Below are 17,927 nucleotides of genomic sequence, written 5' to 3'. Positions count from 1 at the left end.
ATAACACCCAAACTAAACAAATAATTCAAAGCAACTGGGATGTGGAGGGAACCCAAAATGGAATATAATAAACACTAACAAAGGAGTCTAACTCTACTGCAAATAAATGAGGTAACCACATTTAAGGAACAGGGAAGAAAATAAGTAATCTAAACCACTGTGGCAAACAGTATTCCGCTGGATGCTGAAAAGTTAAGGGCACGGAACTGCGCATAAACGCTGTGATCAGTTAGGAAAAGCGTTTCTCACAGCAGTGTGAGCTAGCCGTTCAAAACCACTTTATGTAGATACAGTTGACCCTTGAACAATGCAGGTTTGAACTGCGAGGGTCCACTTAGACATGGGTGTTTTTCAACCAAGCGTGGTTTATGGTATTCGAGGGATTTGAAACATGCAGCGGCGGAGGGCACACCTTTCCTTTACTCATGTTGCACAGGTCTGACATCAGAACTTGAGTATGCACGAATTTTGGCATGGGTGAGGGGGTCCTGGAACCAAACCCCTGTGTATGCCAAGGGACAACGGTAGTGGAATTGAACACATAAGTAAATATATTGTAGATAATGAGAGCCAGGGTTTTCACTGTTGGAGAAAGACGTCACAAATAAGAGAAGGAACAAGTATAAAATGATTCCTGTGGTATAGCTCAGAATCGTATCACTGTGAACTCATGATCTTTAAAGAGGGCAGGAGAGAAGGAGACAGAGGTAGATGTGTATGTTTGTGCAGGTTAGCACGCACACATATATACCTAGCCCTCTGTTTTGAGGGCTTAAAAGCAATACCACTCCAGTAACAATGGACCCACCTACAACATAGATCCTGGTCTCTCCACACCGTTCTCCTGTAAAAGGAATCAGGAATTGTGAAGAAGTGGCTGATTCCTAAGCCAGGACATGGAAAACACAAGGTCAGTCTGGAACATCTTGTGGTGCCAGAAAATAAGAAAATGCTCAAAAGAAAGATGAGAGTCTGTCAAAAGAGCGCAGGAACCAACCGGAGGGAGCGAGGAGCTGAGACAATCTGAGCAGCAAGAGAAAGATAGCGTTAGATTTTAAGCTAGACTAAAAACATCCACAAATACAGTAATTAAACATCCACACTGATATAAATAAACAAAAACCGCATAAATAATGGAGGAGAAAAGACAGTGCTTCTGCACAGTGGAACTCCAACGAATACATGTAGAAGGGAAGAGGAAAGGACTCCACAGAGTGAGAACTGCAGACAAGATCCGCTGAGGGATGCTAGCACTGGTGAGTGAAAGCTGGAGGACAAACAGGTCATGCCTAGTCTCAAAGCATCAGCCTAGATACTTATCCATTGCAAAGGGAAAGATAGTAACTTGACAGTGAGAAACCCAGCAGATACCACCTTAGTCAAGTGACCAAGATCAATGTCACCAGTTATAAGATGTGGTTCTCATGAACCCCTTGAATGATAGTGCTGAGGAAGATGTGCCATTGTGATTTTTATGGTATTCTCACCAAAAAGGCATAACCTTACTCCACTCATGAGAATGCACAAACAAACCCAAACTGAGGGACATTCTCCTGTGGAACGGATCCATATTCTTCCAAAGCATCAAGGTCATGAAAGTAAAGGAGAGACCATGGAACTGTTACCCAGCGGAGGAGGAGAAGGAGAAATACAGATAAATGTAATTTAGGATCTTAGATTAAATCCCGAGCAGAAAAAAGGACATTAGTGGAAAAAATAGTGAGTTTCAAATAGGACTGTAGTTCAGTTAGTTACATTGTACCGATGTTAACTTCCAGTTCTTAATAGTTGTACTATGATTATATAAGATGGTGATATCAGGGGAAATGATAGAAGAGATATAAGGAAAGTACATATTACTTTTTCAACTTTTCTGTAAGTCTAAAATTAGTTCAAAACAAAAATCTCTTTAAAAAAATCTTATGTCCTTTCTTGTAACATTAGATGAAATATGTTGGTTGAACTAAATAAAAAAGGACCAAGCATGGCTTTTTTTCCGAGCTACTTATGTATGCAGATTCCAGCCTTCTGAGTGAGCTTTCCTGCCACTGAGTATCACAGATTGTTCTAACACTCACTTCCATCATTTCCTTCATGAGGAAAGAGGCCCACAAAGGTTAAATGACTTATATGAAGTCACAAAGTCACCTGGAGACAAAACCAGCAGTAGGATCTCGGTTTCCAGCCCAGTGCAATTTCTGCTCTATCCCACTGACCTCATTGTTGAGGTAGGTAGGAATGTAAAGGGAAGAGCTACCCCTTACGGGATGTTTCTTTCTATCAGCCTTTAGAGGATCAGGTTTATTTGCTGGTGGTAGACTGACAGCCCAAATACTTCATAGAAACCCTACGTTGATGTCAGAACGCTGGACACCACAAAGCTCTGGGAAGCATTTTATAATAAGGGCTCAACCATTTCCTCTTCAAATGTACTGCTTAATCACATAAGTTCCTGATACGGTTTGGCTGTGTCCCCACCCAAGTCTCATGTTGAATCGTAGTTCCCATTATCCCTACATGTCCTTGGAGGGACCCGGTGGGAGGCAGTTGAATCATGGGGGCGGTTACCCCCATGCTGTTCTTGTGATAGCAAGTGAGTTCTCACGAGATCTGATGGTTTTATAGATGCTTTCCCCTCCTTCCCTCTGCACTTCTCCCTGCTGCTGCCACATGACAAAGGATGTGTTTGTTTCTCCTTCCACCGTGATTATAAGTTTCCTGAGGCCTCCCCAGCCGTGCGGAACTGTGAGTCAATTAAATCTTTTTCCTTATTAATTACCCAATCTTGGGTATGTCCTTATAGCAGTGAGAGAACTGACTAATACAGTTCCTTAGGAAGCCCCTGCTGGGTATGGATGGGGAGTGAAGCAAGGAAGGCCCAGAAGCTGCCGCTGGCTGAAAGACAATGAAGAAAGTGTGTAAAATCTCCACCATCACCAGAGGAAGAGAGCTTGGCAGCAAAGTTACTTCCATGAACGGGTGAGTTGAAGTGAACAGGGTCTTGGGCAAAACTGAAGGGTAGTTAGTCGGGTTTGTCTCTGGTGGGCTTTCGGCTCCACTCCCTGCATCCCATTCCCACCTCCTGATGGTCCCCTCGTAGGCCCAGGGCTACCACCTTTCCTTGGAGCATAGGTGGGGACCCTCCAGCCAGGGTCCTTCCTTCACAGGGAGTCAGAGCCCTCTGCTCAGGAATTGCCCTGCCCCAGGTCAGCCATCTATCAAAAGCCCCACTATCCCCCAAAGACCCGCCCTCAAGCAGTAGATGTGCAGCAAGGGAGCCGCAAATGTCATTCCCGTGACCCAGAAGCAGTCTAATGTGTTACCTCTCTCAGGGCTGCTATGGGCTGAATTGTGTTTCCCCAAAATTTCTATGCTGCTTCCCTAACCCCCAGCACCTCAGAATCTAACTCTGGATAGGACCTGTGAATAAGTGATTAAGTTAAAATAGGGTCCTGTGGATGGGCCCTAACCCAATCTAACTGGTGTCCTTTTAAGAAGAGGAAGAGACACCAGAGATGTGCACACACAGAGACAAGGCACGTGAGGACACAGAGACAAGGTGGCCACCTGCAAGCCAGGGAGAGGGGCCTCGGGGAAGCCAACCCTGCCTACCCCTTGATCTTGGACTTCCAGCCTCCAAAACTGTAAGACAATAAATGCCTGTTGTTTAAGCCCCTGGTCCGTGGTATTTTGTTATGGCAGCCCTAGCAAATGGATACAGGGGTATTTGAAATGTAATTGAGAGAGTTCCTAGGAAATGGAATCACTGCCTTGATTCAGAGAAATTAATGGAGGAGTTGGCAGTGTCGTGACACATGGTGGGAAAGGTGTTTGAGGGCCACTGCTCCTCAGGTCACACTGTGGAGGTGGTGGTCCGCTCTGCCTGTGTGAGCCAGGGCTGGCTGACACACACACACACATGTGCATGCACACACCCCCCCACACACACCACAAACACAGACACACACGCACACATCCACCACAAACACAGACACACACGTACATCATACAGAAACAGACACACACAGACCACACACACCTCATACACAGACACACCGCATGCACATATACACACACACACCTACCACACACGCTTCATACACAAGTGCACACACACACCTGCCACACATACATACACACATATATACACACCACACACACATACACACACATATACACACACCACACCCATACACATACACACATATACACACACCACACACATATACACACACAAATACACACCACACACATACATCAACACACACATACATATCACACACACAACACATACACACCACATATGCACCCACCACACACATCACCCAAACACACACACAAGCATATACACACACCATACACACACATCACATACAACACACACATACACACCACATTGCGTACACACACACCACACTCATACACCACACACAAGTACATATTCATATACACACACGTGTGTGTTCACACTTGGAGTGAGTCCTTGGTGTCGTGAGGCATGCTTCGCAAGACCTTCATTAATTCCCCAAATCGCAATAGTAACAGTGGAAACATGGCTTTTGAGGGCCGTCTACAGACCCAGCCACAGCAGGGACATGGGCTGCCCAGCGGCCTGCCAGCACCACAGGTCACTCTGCACGCCATAGCTTGTTTCAACCTTCCAAGAGTGTTAGGAAGGTATTGTTTTCCACTTCAAAAAAGGACCCATGCTGTGACATTTGAGGCCACCCCAAATACTCAAGGCTACCACAAATGCTACATCTCCATGAACATCACATATATTTTCTCAGTTCCTAGTCCTGTCATCTCCCCACTCTCCTGGGCTGGTTAAAATAGCTGCTTCTTGCCCCTCTCTCACCGCTCTGCATTGGCCCATCCAGTACCCATTTGTTTCCTAAGTACTGTTGATTCTCATTTGTGTTATTTCCACAGCCAAAATCTGAGTGAAATGGGTATAAATCATGACCTAGAATACAGTTCAATTATTCCTATGATGAAAGGGTAAGTTGTTTTCTGGACAGTTTTTCCTGTAGACACTATTAAGGATAAGAAATATCTCAAACACGGTTTTTCATGCAATTTTAGGAAATTCATGAACCCAGGTGAGTTGATGCTAGGTGCACAAACTCCAGGTTAAGAACCCCTGGTATCCTGTGCTTTATAAAAATTATTTTTAATTGTGGTAAAATACACATAACATCAAGTTTACCATCTTAACCATTGTTAAGTACAGTCAGCAGCATTAGGTACATTCATACCGTTGTGCAACCATCACCACCATCCATCCCCAGAACACTTCTAACATGAAAAACTGAAACTCCATCCCCATTAAACAACTCCCCATTCCTCCCTCCCACAGCCCCCACCAATCACCATTCTACCTTCTGTCTCTATGATAACTATTCCAGGATGTTGTGTACGTGGAGTCATGCAGTATTTGTCCTTTTGTGAGTGGCTTATTTCACTTAGTAGAATGTCCTCAAGGTCATCCATGTTGTAGCATGGGTTAGAATTCCCTCCTTCTAGAGGCTGAATCAGATTCCATTGTAGGTACAGTCAGCCTCTGGATATCTGTGGGTTCTGTGTCCATGGATTCAACCAAATGCAGATCAAAAATATTAAAAAGTCTGGGCACGGTGGCTCACGCCTGTAATCCCAGCACTTTGGAAGGCCGAGGAGGGATCACTTGAGGTCAGGAAACCAGAGCCTGGTCAACATGGTGAAACCCCATCTCTACTAAAAATACAAAAATTAGCTGGTCGGTCATAGTGGTGCATGCCTGTAGTTCCACCTAGTCAGGAAGCTGAGGCAGGAGAATTGCTTGAATCCAGCAGGCTGAGGTTGCAGTGAGCTGAGATTGTGGCACTGCACTCCAGCCTGGGTGACATAGCAAGACTCTGTCTCAAAAAAAAAAAAAAAAAATATATATATATATATATATATACACACACACACACACATCCATATATATTTACATATATATACACACATATAAATTGCATCTGTACTGAACATGTGCAAACTTTTTTCTTGTTATTATTCCCTAAACAATACCATATAACAATTATTTACATAGCATTTATATTGTATGAGGCATTATAAGTAATCTAGAGATGATTTAAAGTATTTGGGAGAATGTACATAGCTTACATGCAAATGGTACACCATTTCATATCCACAGATTTTGGTGTCTGTGGTTGTTCCTGGAACCAATTCCCTGTGAGTACCGAGGAGCACCTATACATATCACATGCTGCTTATTCATTGATCGGTGGGTGCACACTGCAGCAGTCTCCATCCCTTGCCTACTGTGAATAACCCTGGTATGGACATGTGCTATCCTGCTTTTATATTTACAAACTCTTCACTAAATTATCAGATTCTCACAATGACCTTGCGAAACACGTATCATGATTACGTTCTCATTTTTCAGATGAGGACACTGTGACTTTATACAGCCATGTTTCCATCGTTCATACTGCAATTTGGGGAATTAATGAAGGGCTTGGGGAGCATACCTCACAAAGCCAAGGATTCACTCCAAGTGTGGGCACACATGCGTGTGTATGTGTGTGTGGTATACGTGTGTGTATGTGAGTGCAATGTGTGATGCGTATGTGAGTGTATGTATGTATGTATGTGTGTGTGTTTGTATGTGTGGTGGATGTGTGTGTGGTGTGTGTGTGATGCGTATGTGTGTGTGGTGTGTGAGTGTATGCGGTATGAATGTGTGTGATGTGTATGTGCGTGTGCATGTGATGTGTATGTGTGTGTGTTGTGTGTGTGTGCGGTGTATGTGTGATGTATATGTGAGTGTATGTGTGTGCTGTCTGTATGTGTGTGTGGTGTGTGTGTGATGTGTATGTGTGTGATGTGTGTGTATCTGGGTTGTGTGCATACGTGTGATGTGTGAGTGTGTATGTGTATATATAGTGTGTGTATATATAGCTAGGTATAGACATAGGATATAAATATTAATAGAATACATGGTTTTGTCCGTGATTCCTGGCCCATAACTCCCATAGCTCTTTTGTTATCATGTTGGGTGCTTTAGGCCTCAGAAAACAGAACCCCTCTCTCTGATTTCTCCTGCCCTCCTTTTTCCCACTCCTTTTTCTCCCCAAGGCAGGAATATTCCCCCACCTATTTCTTGGAGCTGACCCTAAAGAAAATTTCTGAGCTACCTTGCCTGACTGTAGGTCATAAGAGCCCCATTTCAGAAGGGGTCCCACCCCATCTCTGGGGAAGGAAGGCCACACGGAGAGGCCAAGAAGGATCTGAACAGACAGGCCCTGCTGGGCTCCCCACTCCATCTGTTAGTGCTGGATGGTACCCTTTGTGTCCAGTCACCTTTCCACATGGTTGTCCATGCTTCCATCACACCTGTCCAGTGATATCTCCATAAAGGCCAAACAGGATGGGATAGGATGAGCTTTGGGATGGCTGAGCATGTGGAGATGTGGAGGGTGGTGCACCGGGGAGGGCTGGGAGCTCTGTGCCCCTCATGTGCCTTCTCCTATGCGTCTTCACCTATATCTTTCCTACTGTTCTATATGATAAACCGGTTAACGTAAGTGTTTTGCTGAGTTCCGTGAGCCACTCTTGCAAATTAATCAAACCCAAGGAGGGGATGATGGGATCCCCAATTTATAGCCGGTCAGTCAGAAGCACAGGAGAGACAACCTGGGGCCTGGGGATCAGCACCGGAAGTGAGGTGAGTCTTGTGGGACCGAGCCCTCAGTCTCAGTGGGATCATCTGTGGTCTCCAGATGTGTCGTGGGACTGAGCCCTCGGTCTCAGTGGGATCATCTGTGGTCTCCAGGTGTGTCATGTCAGAACTGGATTGGAGGCCCCTCAGCTGGTGTCTGCTGCAGAACTGATTGCTTGTTGGTGGGGAGAAATCTCCACATGTTTGGTCGAGAAGTCTTCTGTGTGGATCGTTGTGGTGTGAGGGAAGAGGAAAAATCATTTGTGTTTTTTCCTATTCAGACACAGAAGCTCAAAGTTCACAGTTACTATACGATCAAGCAGGGTTTGAATGCAGGTTTTCCCAAATCAAGAGTACTTGAATTTCAGCTCCGGTGGTTAAACACGGGGACCACACATGTCCTTCATTTGTTTTTGACGGGGAAAGGAATACTGTTTAGAAGAGTCTCCTCCCCAGGACTTCATTGAATAACGGAAGGTGGGGGTGACACCCTTGGTTTCCAGAATAATCTGAAATATTCTCAGGGGTCCTGAGTGAATATAACGCTAATCCCCATGAAAACTTTCCATTCTGGGGGCTCCTGAGGCCTGGGGTAAGAAGGAGGGGATGCGTCCCCTAAGCTCATGATGGGGAGGCAAAGAACCCCATGTCTGTCCCCTTAGACAGCCTCCTTCCCCTAGAGAAAAGGGGGCTTGATGCCCACAGAACACAGGCTGGATGGGAGGTGGGGGCGTGAAGAGGCAGCCTGGACACTAGTTCCTGGGAGAACTGGTACCCACAACTACCCCACTAACCTCGCCTGCAAGAAGAGCTGTCCCTGAGCCCTGTTGAAAGGCTCCAAAACATTAAATGCCTGTAATTTTGACATGTCAGATATTTAATAAGGAACAAATTAGCACTTGGGTCTTTTTTTTTCCTGAGACAATCCAATTTCTATGCCAGGCACCAACTTCTATATTTCAAAATGCATTTTTGAAGGTTAATTAGAGAAGCAGCAGAGATAGTGTTTTCCAAGAGGGATTTTTCTAGTTCCTTCCAGGTCTATGGATGGCAGAAAAAAATAACTTTCAGACACTGTAAATTGAGTGCATGAAGCTGTGAGAATAAACCCATCTCATTAGTCATTATGTCAATTATAGTATCTAAGGAACAATTTTGTAGCAATAGCATATTTATTTGATGTTTCAAAAGCTACCTGGACCCACTGTTAGGAGGTATTGGCTCTTAATGCTCCGAGTACCTCTTTAACAAAATGGCACTCCATAAAAATTTAGTGTGTTCCTACTGTAATTAAATGGCCCTAGTCATTTTTGCATTTATGATATAAACTATAATGGCTGTAAAATCCCGCAATTAACTTTCCTTGCGCCAACATTTCATACTTGAGAAATTCTCATTACAAATTTCATTACTGATTCACTTATCTGTAATTTGTCCTATGTAACCTAAAGAATATTAACAAATTTAGAGTCACTTTTGCTCTATTAAAAACGAAATATAAAAGTCTTTCACCTAGTGAGTCAATCATAATACTTCAAAGACCCCCTGAATGGGTCAAGTGTGATGGTGAGGACGGGAAGGAAAAGAGAGAGCGCATTTGATTGGAAAGAGCGAAGTGGATGTGGAGGAAAGTAAGCGGATGTCACTGAGCTCGCTGGCCTCTGCAGTGACCAGGCACAGACACACTTGAGTGAGTCCAGGGAAAGTGAACCGAGCACTGGAGAAACGACTGGGGAAGTAAATGAAGGGCCGGGGTTTCCTATCCAGGGGCCCGGAGCGCTTACCACTTCTGCTTTGGTTCTGCTCTCTGGTGCTCCTTTCTCTCTGGGGTCAGGGCTGGCTGGAGTGAAGCCTGCCGCGGTGGAACCTGCCCTTCTGCCAGGTTGCTTTGGCAGGAAGTCTGTCTAAGAAACTTCGCTATCACCAATGGCAGTGGCAAGACGGAAGAGGAATTCAACTACGAAGGTCCCCACCTGAGGGATACGTGTATTTCGATTTTCCATCTCTCCAGGCACGGTTGTCTTGAGGGGGAATTTGGAGAAACTTTCCTCCTCCTTTAAGCCTCCTCTTCCCACACTTTTAAGGTAGAAACAAAAATACATCCACATTAAAGTGAAGTGAAAGTTGACTGACCTAGTGTCAAGGGCCCTGAATTCTCATCCTCGTGCTGTCATGATCTTGCCGGTGACTGTGGCAAGTCTTGTGACCTGTCTGGGCCCCAGTGGCCAGACTAGGAAAGGGAGGAGTTTCACTAGGATGACAGCTGAGACCTTACATGCTTCCAAGAACAGTTCATTTTCTGGTAGAGAAAGCCAAGAGCTTCTCTTTACCCAACAAATGGGTGACATGGGGTGCCCTGCCAGCCGCTGGGTTCAGCACAATGATCTCCACGAGCAGCAGCCTGCGTAAATATTTTCCCCAATAGCATCTATTCCAGCACTTCCCTGCCTTCCATAACTACATTTATTTTATTCTAATTTGTAATTAACTTTTACAAAATTAAGTTGGAGATGGAAAATTACTGTCCCAACATAAATAACCCTGCCGCTGAATGTGACAGTGTTAACGCAATCAACAATACGATTCATAAAGAAAGAAATGTTGTCATACTTATTACTTCTGTGTGCTCCATCTTTTATAGAATATTACTGTGTGAATTGAAATTTTATATGATTTAATAAGCCTCAAAAAGATATTATGGCCAAGTAACCACATAACTGTAACAAATCGTCCTCCTCCCTCATTACAGAGCCTTCCCCGCACGCGGGGCTCTCGCTCTCATTATGAGTGGTGTCTTTGACAACCCAGGGCCCATTAAAAACACCTTGAAGAAAGCATTCACCACGCTGTGGAGCTTCACAATCTATACCAGGCTGGAATCCTTGAGGGTGGCGTTATCAAATGAGGAAAAAATTCCTTTCATTTTTCATCCTAAGACTCAGGCAGCAAACATGTTATCTGGCCCTATAAGCACCCCCATGCTTCTGTGAGACCCAAGCAGGTTCTGCATCACCACGACAGCCGCGGAGGTCAAATCATCAAAACAGCAGCAGACGAAGGGGTTTATTGCTCCTCCAAATCTTCCGCTGGTTTTATAGAGTTACCAGTTTAAAGTTTCTTTGTTTTCAGAGCATCAGACCTCCCATCTGTAGCTGATAGCCATTTTTCAAAGGTTTCTGGCTCACCCAGGAATTCATTAGGGTGGACGAGAAAAGAACAGTGGATAGAATAGACCAGCAGGGCAATCTAAGCCCCATTCCCTGTCTCTTTACATTGGTTCTTGGTCCCCGTGACTCATCCCAACTCCCTTGCATTCCAATCTGGAATGTGAAAGCTGGAAATGTAGGTGCTCTGTAATCACAGGCAGTGGTTTTCTTGGAGCCTGGTGTGATTTTTGTAGCTTGCAGCAATATGTGGGACACACTTGCACTGAAGAATTTAATGACTTGTTTTACTGCTGCCTGCCATCAATATTTATCTACATTAACTGAAGAAAGGCATTACTCGAAATGGCGTTTCACACCTCTGAGCATTATACAGTAATTCTAAAGTCATACGTTGTACCAGATTCTCTGGGCAAACACAGAGATACAATATGAATGCAAATAATCCAAGTTGAAGTTTTTAAAACTTGAATTGTCTGCAGCAATCTGGAAAACCAAAATCAAAATGACTGGAATTGCTATGTGTGGGAATGACTGGATTAAAAGCAATGGAGACAATCGTTTCTCAGCTTGGTTTTTCCGGAATTAGCAGGAGCACATTTCAAGTATGTTTAACAGAAAAGAAAAGCTGGGCCGGGCACAGTAATCCCAGCACTTTAAGAGGCCGAGGTGGATGGATCCCCTGAGGTCAGGAGTTCAAGACCAGCCTGGCCAACATGATGAAACCCCACCTCTACTAAAAAAACAAAAATTAGCTGGGTGTGGTGGCAGGTGCTGAGATCGGGCCACTGCAACTCCAGCCTGGGTGGCAAGAGCAAAACTCTGTCGAAAGAAAGAAAGAAAGGAAGGAAGGAAGAAAAGAAGAAAGGAAGAAAGAAAGAAAACCTGACCAGGTGTTAAGACAATGCAGATGCATGTCATGCTTCTTTCTGCACTCAGGCAAGGAAGGCTGAATTATCCTTTCCATTTCCCCTCACCCGCCTCTGCTGGTTAGTTTTTCTCTCTCAGTTTCCCATTGCCAGAGAGCCCTTCTCTGACCATATTGGTCACATTTCTTGGCTTGCATTTCTTCAGTGGACTTATCTGAAGGAATCTTTTCTGTTACATGCTGGCATGTGCACTTGTTATTTGCCTCCCCCGCCCGCAGCGAGGAAGCTCCCTGAGGGCAGAAACAACGCTGGGTTCCTCACGTCCTGCATGGAATCCCAGCACAGGCCTGGTATGTGGCGGGGGCCACTTAACATCTGAAGAATGAATTATTATCCACACTGGGAGAACATGAGCTTAAAGCACAGCAGGCATTTCTAGTGACTATACAGACCACATCATTTTGAGCAAACAGCTTTAAAAGGATCATCTGAATATCTTATGCACAAGCTTTACTCAAAGACCAGGGTTTTCAAGGGTGAAAGAACCTGGGAGATCAGTTGCGCCAACCCTTAACCTTACAGAGAAGGAAACTCAGTCTCATGGAGATCAAGAGGCTGGGTCAAGGGTGTTCCGTGCTATGCAGTAGCGGAAGTACCCCCAGAACTAGGGCTACTGGCAGTCTGATGGCTCAGGGCACCTTCTCATGCCCCGGATTCTGTCTCCAAAGACATGCTCTGCAGACAAGCTCTTCTAGCATGGCTTAACTTTCACATTCTGGTCTGAAATGTTCTTCCTATAATTTTCCCATCTTCGGAAATTATGTTTATGGGACATCTGGGCAAGAGAATTGGTTCTCAATTCATAATAGATAAGGTTTACATTTTTATTAATGGAATTAGAACTTCAGAGAAACTTTATAACTGCACTACGAACCAACCATACTTAGATTTTATATTAACCCTAGATTACTCACCTAGTAACTTTATACACTTGGGAGAAATGCAAAAATTGGAATTAGAAACAGTGAACAGAAGGACACATGTTCAGTCTGATGCCCAGTTTTTCTGAAGTTGTAAAATCCTGCGTTATTTAGGGGTTTCTGTGAAACAGGACTGATGTATTGCATATTTTCTTTCAAAAAATAAAGTGGAATTAATCTCTTTCATTTTAAGGCATGCAAGCACTCCTTGAATAAAGCAGAGATGCCTCAGAGTATGAACTGCCAGGCTAAGAGTCACTGAATTAAGAAGCTAAAAACTAGTAGGTAAGACCTTGTATATATCAGCTCACATTCAGCCATGACTTTTAGCATGACTTATAGAGTGATTTGTATCTCTTAAATAAATAGATAGGGATAGATTTTAAAGGGGTCAAGAAGAAAAACCTATTTTGAAAATATTGGTGCATCCTGCTGTTAGCAGAAAACAAGGGAAAGGATCTGTCTAGTGTCCTAGGCATTAGCATTCATAGCAAATAAAATTGACTACTAAAGTATCTTTGCTCTAAATGTCATCTGCATATCAACAGTTCTGAATAAAATTAATGGGAAAAGTAAAGCATGGCTTATTAATATGGGGCAGAATCTTTGGAAAAGAGGAAATATGTAAAGCTTTCAACAGCCATTCAACATCAAATCAATATCCCATTTTCTTAGTGATTAATTCAAAATGAGCATCAGCTCTTAATGTTTTAACTGATATATTAGCTCAATCTTTTATTTACTCTCTATACTTCCAATACAGGATAATTTTAGTGTCAGTTGATCATCTCATTGATATTTCCTGTACTATGGTCAGTGGAACCCACATACATGAAAAAAAAAATGGTTTTAGGTATCTCAAAATCGGAATACAGAATTATTTTGTTCATTCTTTCAGGCTAATAAGCAATGACAGGTATTCAAAGAATGAAACTGTCAGCACTGTGACTCCCACTGTTGTTGGCATCATAATCTGTTTCTTAGTAACACTTGGTCTGAGTAGCAGTAATAGAATTAATTATACTTCATTTTGCTGCCTTTAACAGTATTGACCAAATTTAAGAACAAATGAGAAGTGCTTATCAAGCTTGAAGAAAATAATCCATCAGTGGCACAATTTAAATTCTCTGCAGTTCTCTTATTAATCAAAGTAACACTTACTATCCTATCTCCACTTCCCATTAACAGTCATTAAGCCCTGCTGCTGATTGAAGCAATTTCTTTAGGGATCTCAACCTCATTTTTAAGAGAACCTTCTTCAGTGCAAAACAATATCATATAATTGTGGTAACTTAAAAGAGAGGAAGAAGTTTCTTCAATCATATTCTGACCTTGATATTTTTCAATGGTGTAAGTTCAAGAAAGTATACAACTGGATTAGAAACTTCAGGCAGTGGACGGGCCGCCACGGCCTCATCACCCAAAGGAGGCACCAATCCAACAGGCATGGCATAGGTAGACTTGGGTTAAACACCTTAACCACCTCCTCCAATCACCATCGTTTTATCTCTCACAGTGTTAGACGCATCTCAGAAGCAGGAAACACATCGGGAAGGGTTTACTAAGAATACTTTGTCTTGGCTATGGCTCCGGGTAGGCACATGGTGGAGAGGTAGGAGCAAGAGGTCTGTGGCCAGAAGAATTTGAGGTGGCACTCAACACTGCTAACCCACGGGAACCTGAACAATTGCCTAGTTTTTCTCTGAAATGGAAATAATATCATCTGCTCTGCTTACCTTGCCAAATTGTTGTGGAAAGCACATGAGAAAATGTGGATGGAAGTCCTTTGAAATTGTTAGACATTATACGAGTGTTAACTATTTTATACCTAGAAGTCACGGGAAGTGTTTCATTCAACTCTATCCCCAAATCCTTGCCCAATGTTGATGCATATTATTGTTGAATTAATGCTAGAGTAGCCCTATTTCTAAAAATGAGAACAAGATAACCCACATCATTAAAATGAAGTAATGGTCTTTTACAAAACACCTGTACTATATGTGGAGGGAATAGGCCATGAACTTACAAAACAAGTGTCTAGGGCACTGGGCAAAAACAACATTTTACTAGAATCAGGGAAATCTGGAGGGCAATGCCTTTGGGCTAAAAATAATTATGGGATCAGCACAATTTTGAAAATCGTGAGCTTAAGAGGAAACAGCCCAGAGAATGTTGGTGATTGGGCAAGAAAGGTAAAGCAATCCCTGCCTGCCAATTTGGTCATGCCAGGAAAGATGGTAGAGTTGGAACAGTTTCCATCCCAAAGGGCCCACTGCCTTCTGCCCCATGGAATTTAATGTCAACACCACTGACAGCAGCTTCTGCAGCCAAGCTGCTAATAGACAAGTCACCAAGTTGAATGCAATGCAATCATGTATCAGGATGAGGGGTGAGTATGGGAATTAGGCTGTGAGACTATATCTTATCTGCACTACAAATGTGTTGTGTTAAAGCAGTCTCTCCTCCCCATCTACTTAAACCCTTGGAAATCAGTATTTCCTTCTGGTCATTCATTATAATTCACTGTAATCTCAATACTTATAAAAGCCAAACACAACATGGCACTGGTTATAAAGTTTTGATCAGGTAAAACACTCAGTATTCATTCTGTTCAATTTTATCAGTGAGAAAACAGGCTCAGAGAGGTCCAGTGGTCTCCCTGAGGTCACCCAGCTGGGCACTATTGGGCATCTTTAGTTAATTTATAAGTGACCCTGCTCCTTTGAGTAGCCTTCTGAGATGTTGTAAAGTTCTTCTCTTTCCCCAAGAGAAGGCTGTGTATACCTATGGAGCAGACCTGAAGGGTGCCCTCAGGAAGGAACTCAGCACTTCTGTCCCCTTCTTATGTCTGTGCTTTAAATGCAGAGCCCCTCAGCCGGGCGCGGTGGCTCACACCTGTAATCCCAGCACTTTGGGAGGCTGAGGCGGGTGGATCACCTGAGATTGGGAGTTCAAGACCAGGCTGACCAACATAGAGAAACCCTGTCTCTACTAAAAATACAAAATTAGCTGGGCGTGGTGGCGCATGCCTGTAATCCCAGCTACTCGGGAGGCTGAGGCAGGAGAATTGCTTGAACCTCGGAGGCAGAGGTTGCGGTGAGCCAAGATCGTGCCATTGCACTCCAGCCAGGGTAACAAGAGCAAAACTCCATCTCAAAAAAAGTAAAATAAAATAAAATAAAAGCGGAGCCCCTTTGCTTTTGGTTTGCTGAAAAGATCAGGGCTTCAGAGACTGGACAGCCGGGATAGATCCATTATTTTCTTTTAATGGCCAAAGTCCTTGGAAAGATAAATCAAGACCTGGATCTGAATTTGCTTGGCCAGCATAGACATGAAGACACCTTTCAATAGGCTCCTGGGCCTGATGCATAAAGACGACTACATAATCAATGAAGAGAGGGAACAGCCGCAGCTGCTGAGGACCACTGCTGCTTCCAGCTGCAAACCATGCCCCACTCTCGAGATGTGCCCATGAGAACAGGTTCGGTGGGGAGCAAATTTTCTATCCTTGAAGAGATGAAAGGTACCATCCACCACTTAATTTCTGAGAAGACATTAAATGTATGATTCTCATCTCTAAGAAATGAAACGCTGAGCTGGATTTTTGGATCAATGGAATACCTACTCCTGTTAAAGCACTTAAAAAGGAAAACATCTACAAAATGTCCCATTAGGCTGACAAATTTATAGCAGTATGAAAAGTGTGCCAGCAGTTTCAAAGCCGAATAGAGCGTTGTGTTTAAAGAGTATGAATGGATCTGAGTTCAGCAATATTTCATCTACATGAACAAGTTTAGCTATCACATCTCTTCCCAATATTTCCCACATTTACTTTTAACTATGCGTATGTATGCCATGACAGAATATGGACATCATCTTTAAAAATAAGTTGTAAAATGAATGATATTAAATGGACTTTCACAGCATGAAGACGTGGAAATATATTCTCATCTTGATGTGTGGGGCTGTACAGACATAAATGCCATCAGCATTAATGGTAATTATGTGCGTAAATCCCCATGCTCTCAATGAGAATATGCCCCTTAGTTTGCAAGTACAATGACTGGCTCATTTCTGAGACTAGAAACAGCTGAGACTTCACCCCCTCTAACTGGGAGAGAGACACGGGTTAGCTGAGAGCATAAAATCTGATCACCCACTTTCCCAAAACATGCAATTCAAGCACTTTAAAACTCCTTCACCTCAGAAACACTGAAGATGTAGGAAAAAGCCTCACACTGCGGTCTGAGTATCCCGGCGATTTATGCTGTATCATTCACAGGTTCCTGTCACTTGCTAGGGCGGTTACACTACAGGAGCTATGCGCTCTCATAACAAACTCATTTTATTATGTTCTGATAACGATCGAGGATAATATTTTTCAGCCAACTCAGAAGAGGCTGTTTACTATAAAATTTTTCAGAAAGTAAGCAAATTTAGCATCCCGTTCACCAGAGCCAATATATTCTAATCTTATTAAAACAGGCAGGCAGATGACAGAGCCCAGGAAAAGGTTCATGTCTTCTCTTTTCAATTCTTAAATTAATAAGGCAGTGTGACCCAAGTGCTTGGTTAAGCTTCACCTTACACAGTAGGAAAACAAAAAAGTCTTCTTGGCCAAAAAGTCAGAAAGCATTAACAGAAAGGGTCGCCCGGTTATAACTTTACAAACACTTCATCAGGGTAAGATGGAGCAAAGTGACATATGTAATTAAAGTATACTAAAGAAAACAAGTCATTGTGGCTTTCAATTACAATGGTACTAAGAAGCAACCATATTATTTCTACAAACTATTTTCACTTAGCACAGTTCAGATGGAATTATTGCCATGACCTTTTAAAAATGTGAAAGAGTGAATCAATACCCTTTCAGAGGCAAGATTGCAGGAGCCGAATTGGCCATGCAGTAATGGTGTGTATTTCTGCATCAGAAGGCAGTTGAAACCTAATTATCGTCAATCACATACAAGGTAGCTCCACGTACTGATGAGCCTGTGCAGGCAGCAGCGTGCATGTGAGGGTCTGGGTGTGAGGGTCTTCAAGATAGATGAGCACGTGTGCTAAAGAGGGCAGGGATCTTGGATGCTTTGGGCCAGTGGAGTGGGGCTTACAGGTGAGTTATAGGGACTGTCACTCATTTACAATAACTAACACTGGCCCGTCAGAAACAGCCACCTGTAAATGATGTATGAGTGGCTGGCAGCCT

General features: G+C 43.4%; 1 protein-coding gene across 1 annotated transcript; it reads left to right on the top strand.

Annotated features, from left to right (window-relative positions):
- Nucleotides 1-3,515: 3,515 nt before the first annotated feature.
- On the top strand, nt 3,516-11,501 carry C3H7orf71 (chromosome 3 C7orf71 homolog). The gene is made up of 3 exons (XM_025380922.1): nt 3,516-3,643; nt 4,936-5,001; nt 10,458-11,501. The coding sequence occupies exons 1-3, from the start codon at nt 3,516-3,518 to the stop codon at nt 10,696-10,698; spliced, it is 435 nt and encodes a 144-aa protein (XP_025236707.1). The 3' UTR covers nt 10,699-11,501.
- The last annotated feature ends 6,426 nt before the right edge of the window (nt 11,502-17,927 follow it).

This window comes from Theropithecus gelada, chromosome 3, assembly GCF_003255815.1.
Source record: "Theropithecus gelada isolate Dixy chromosome 3, Tgel_1.0, whole genome shotgun sequence".
NCBI classification, from domain to species: domain Eukaryota; kingdom Metazoa; phylum Chordata; class Mammalia; order Primates; family Cercopithecidae; genus Theropithecus; species Theropithecus gelada.
Note: the sequence above shows the minus strand (reverse complement) of the source record. Positions and strands in the feature narration are given on the sequence as shown.

What these genes read in the sequence shown, in the direction of transcription:
- C3H7orf71 (XM_025380922.1), top strand. Translation starts at nt 3,516, where the DNA reads ATGTGCACACACAGAGACAAGGCACGTGAGGACACAGAGACAAGGTGG. An exon ending in GGACTTCCAGCCTCCAAAAC is followed by an intron (nt 3,644 to 4,935) that starts TGTAAGACAATA and finishes TTTCCACAGCCA; the next exon opens with AAATCTGAGTGAAATGGGTA. An exon ending in ATTATTCCTATGATGAAAGG is followed by an intron (nt 5,002 to 10,457) that starts GTAAGTTGTTTT and finishes CCCTCATTACAG; the next exon opens with AGCCTTCCCCGCACGCGGGG.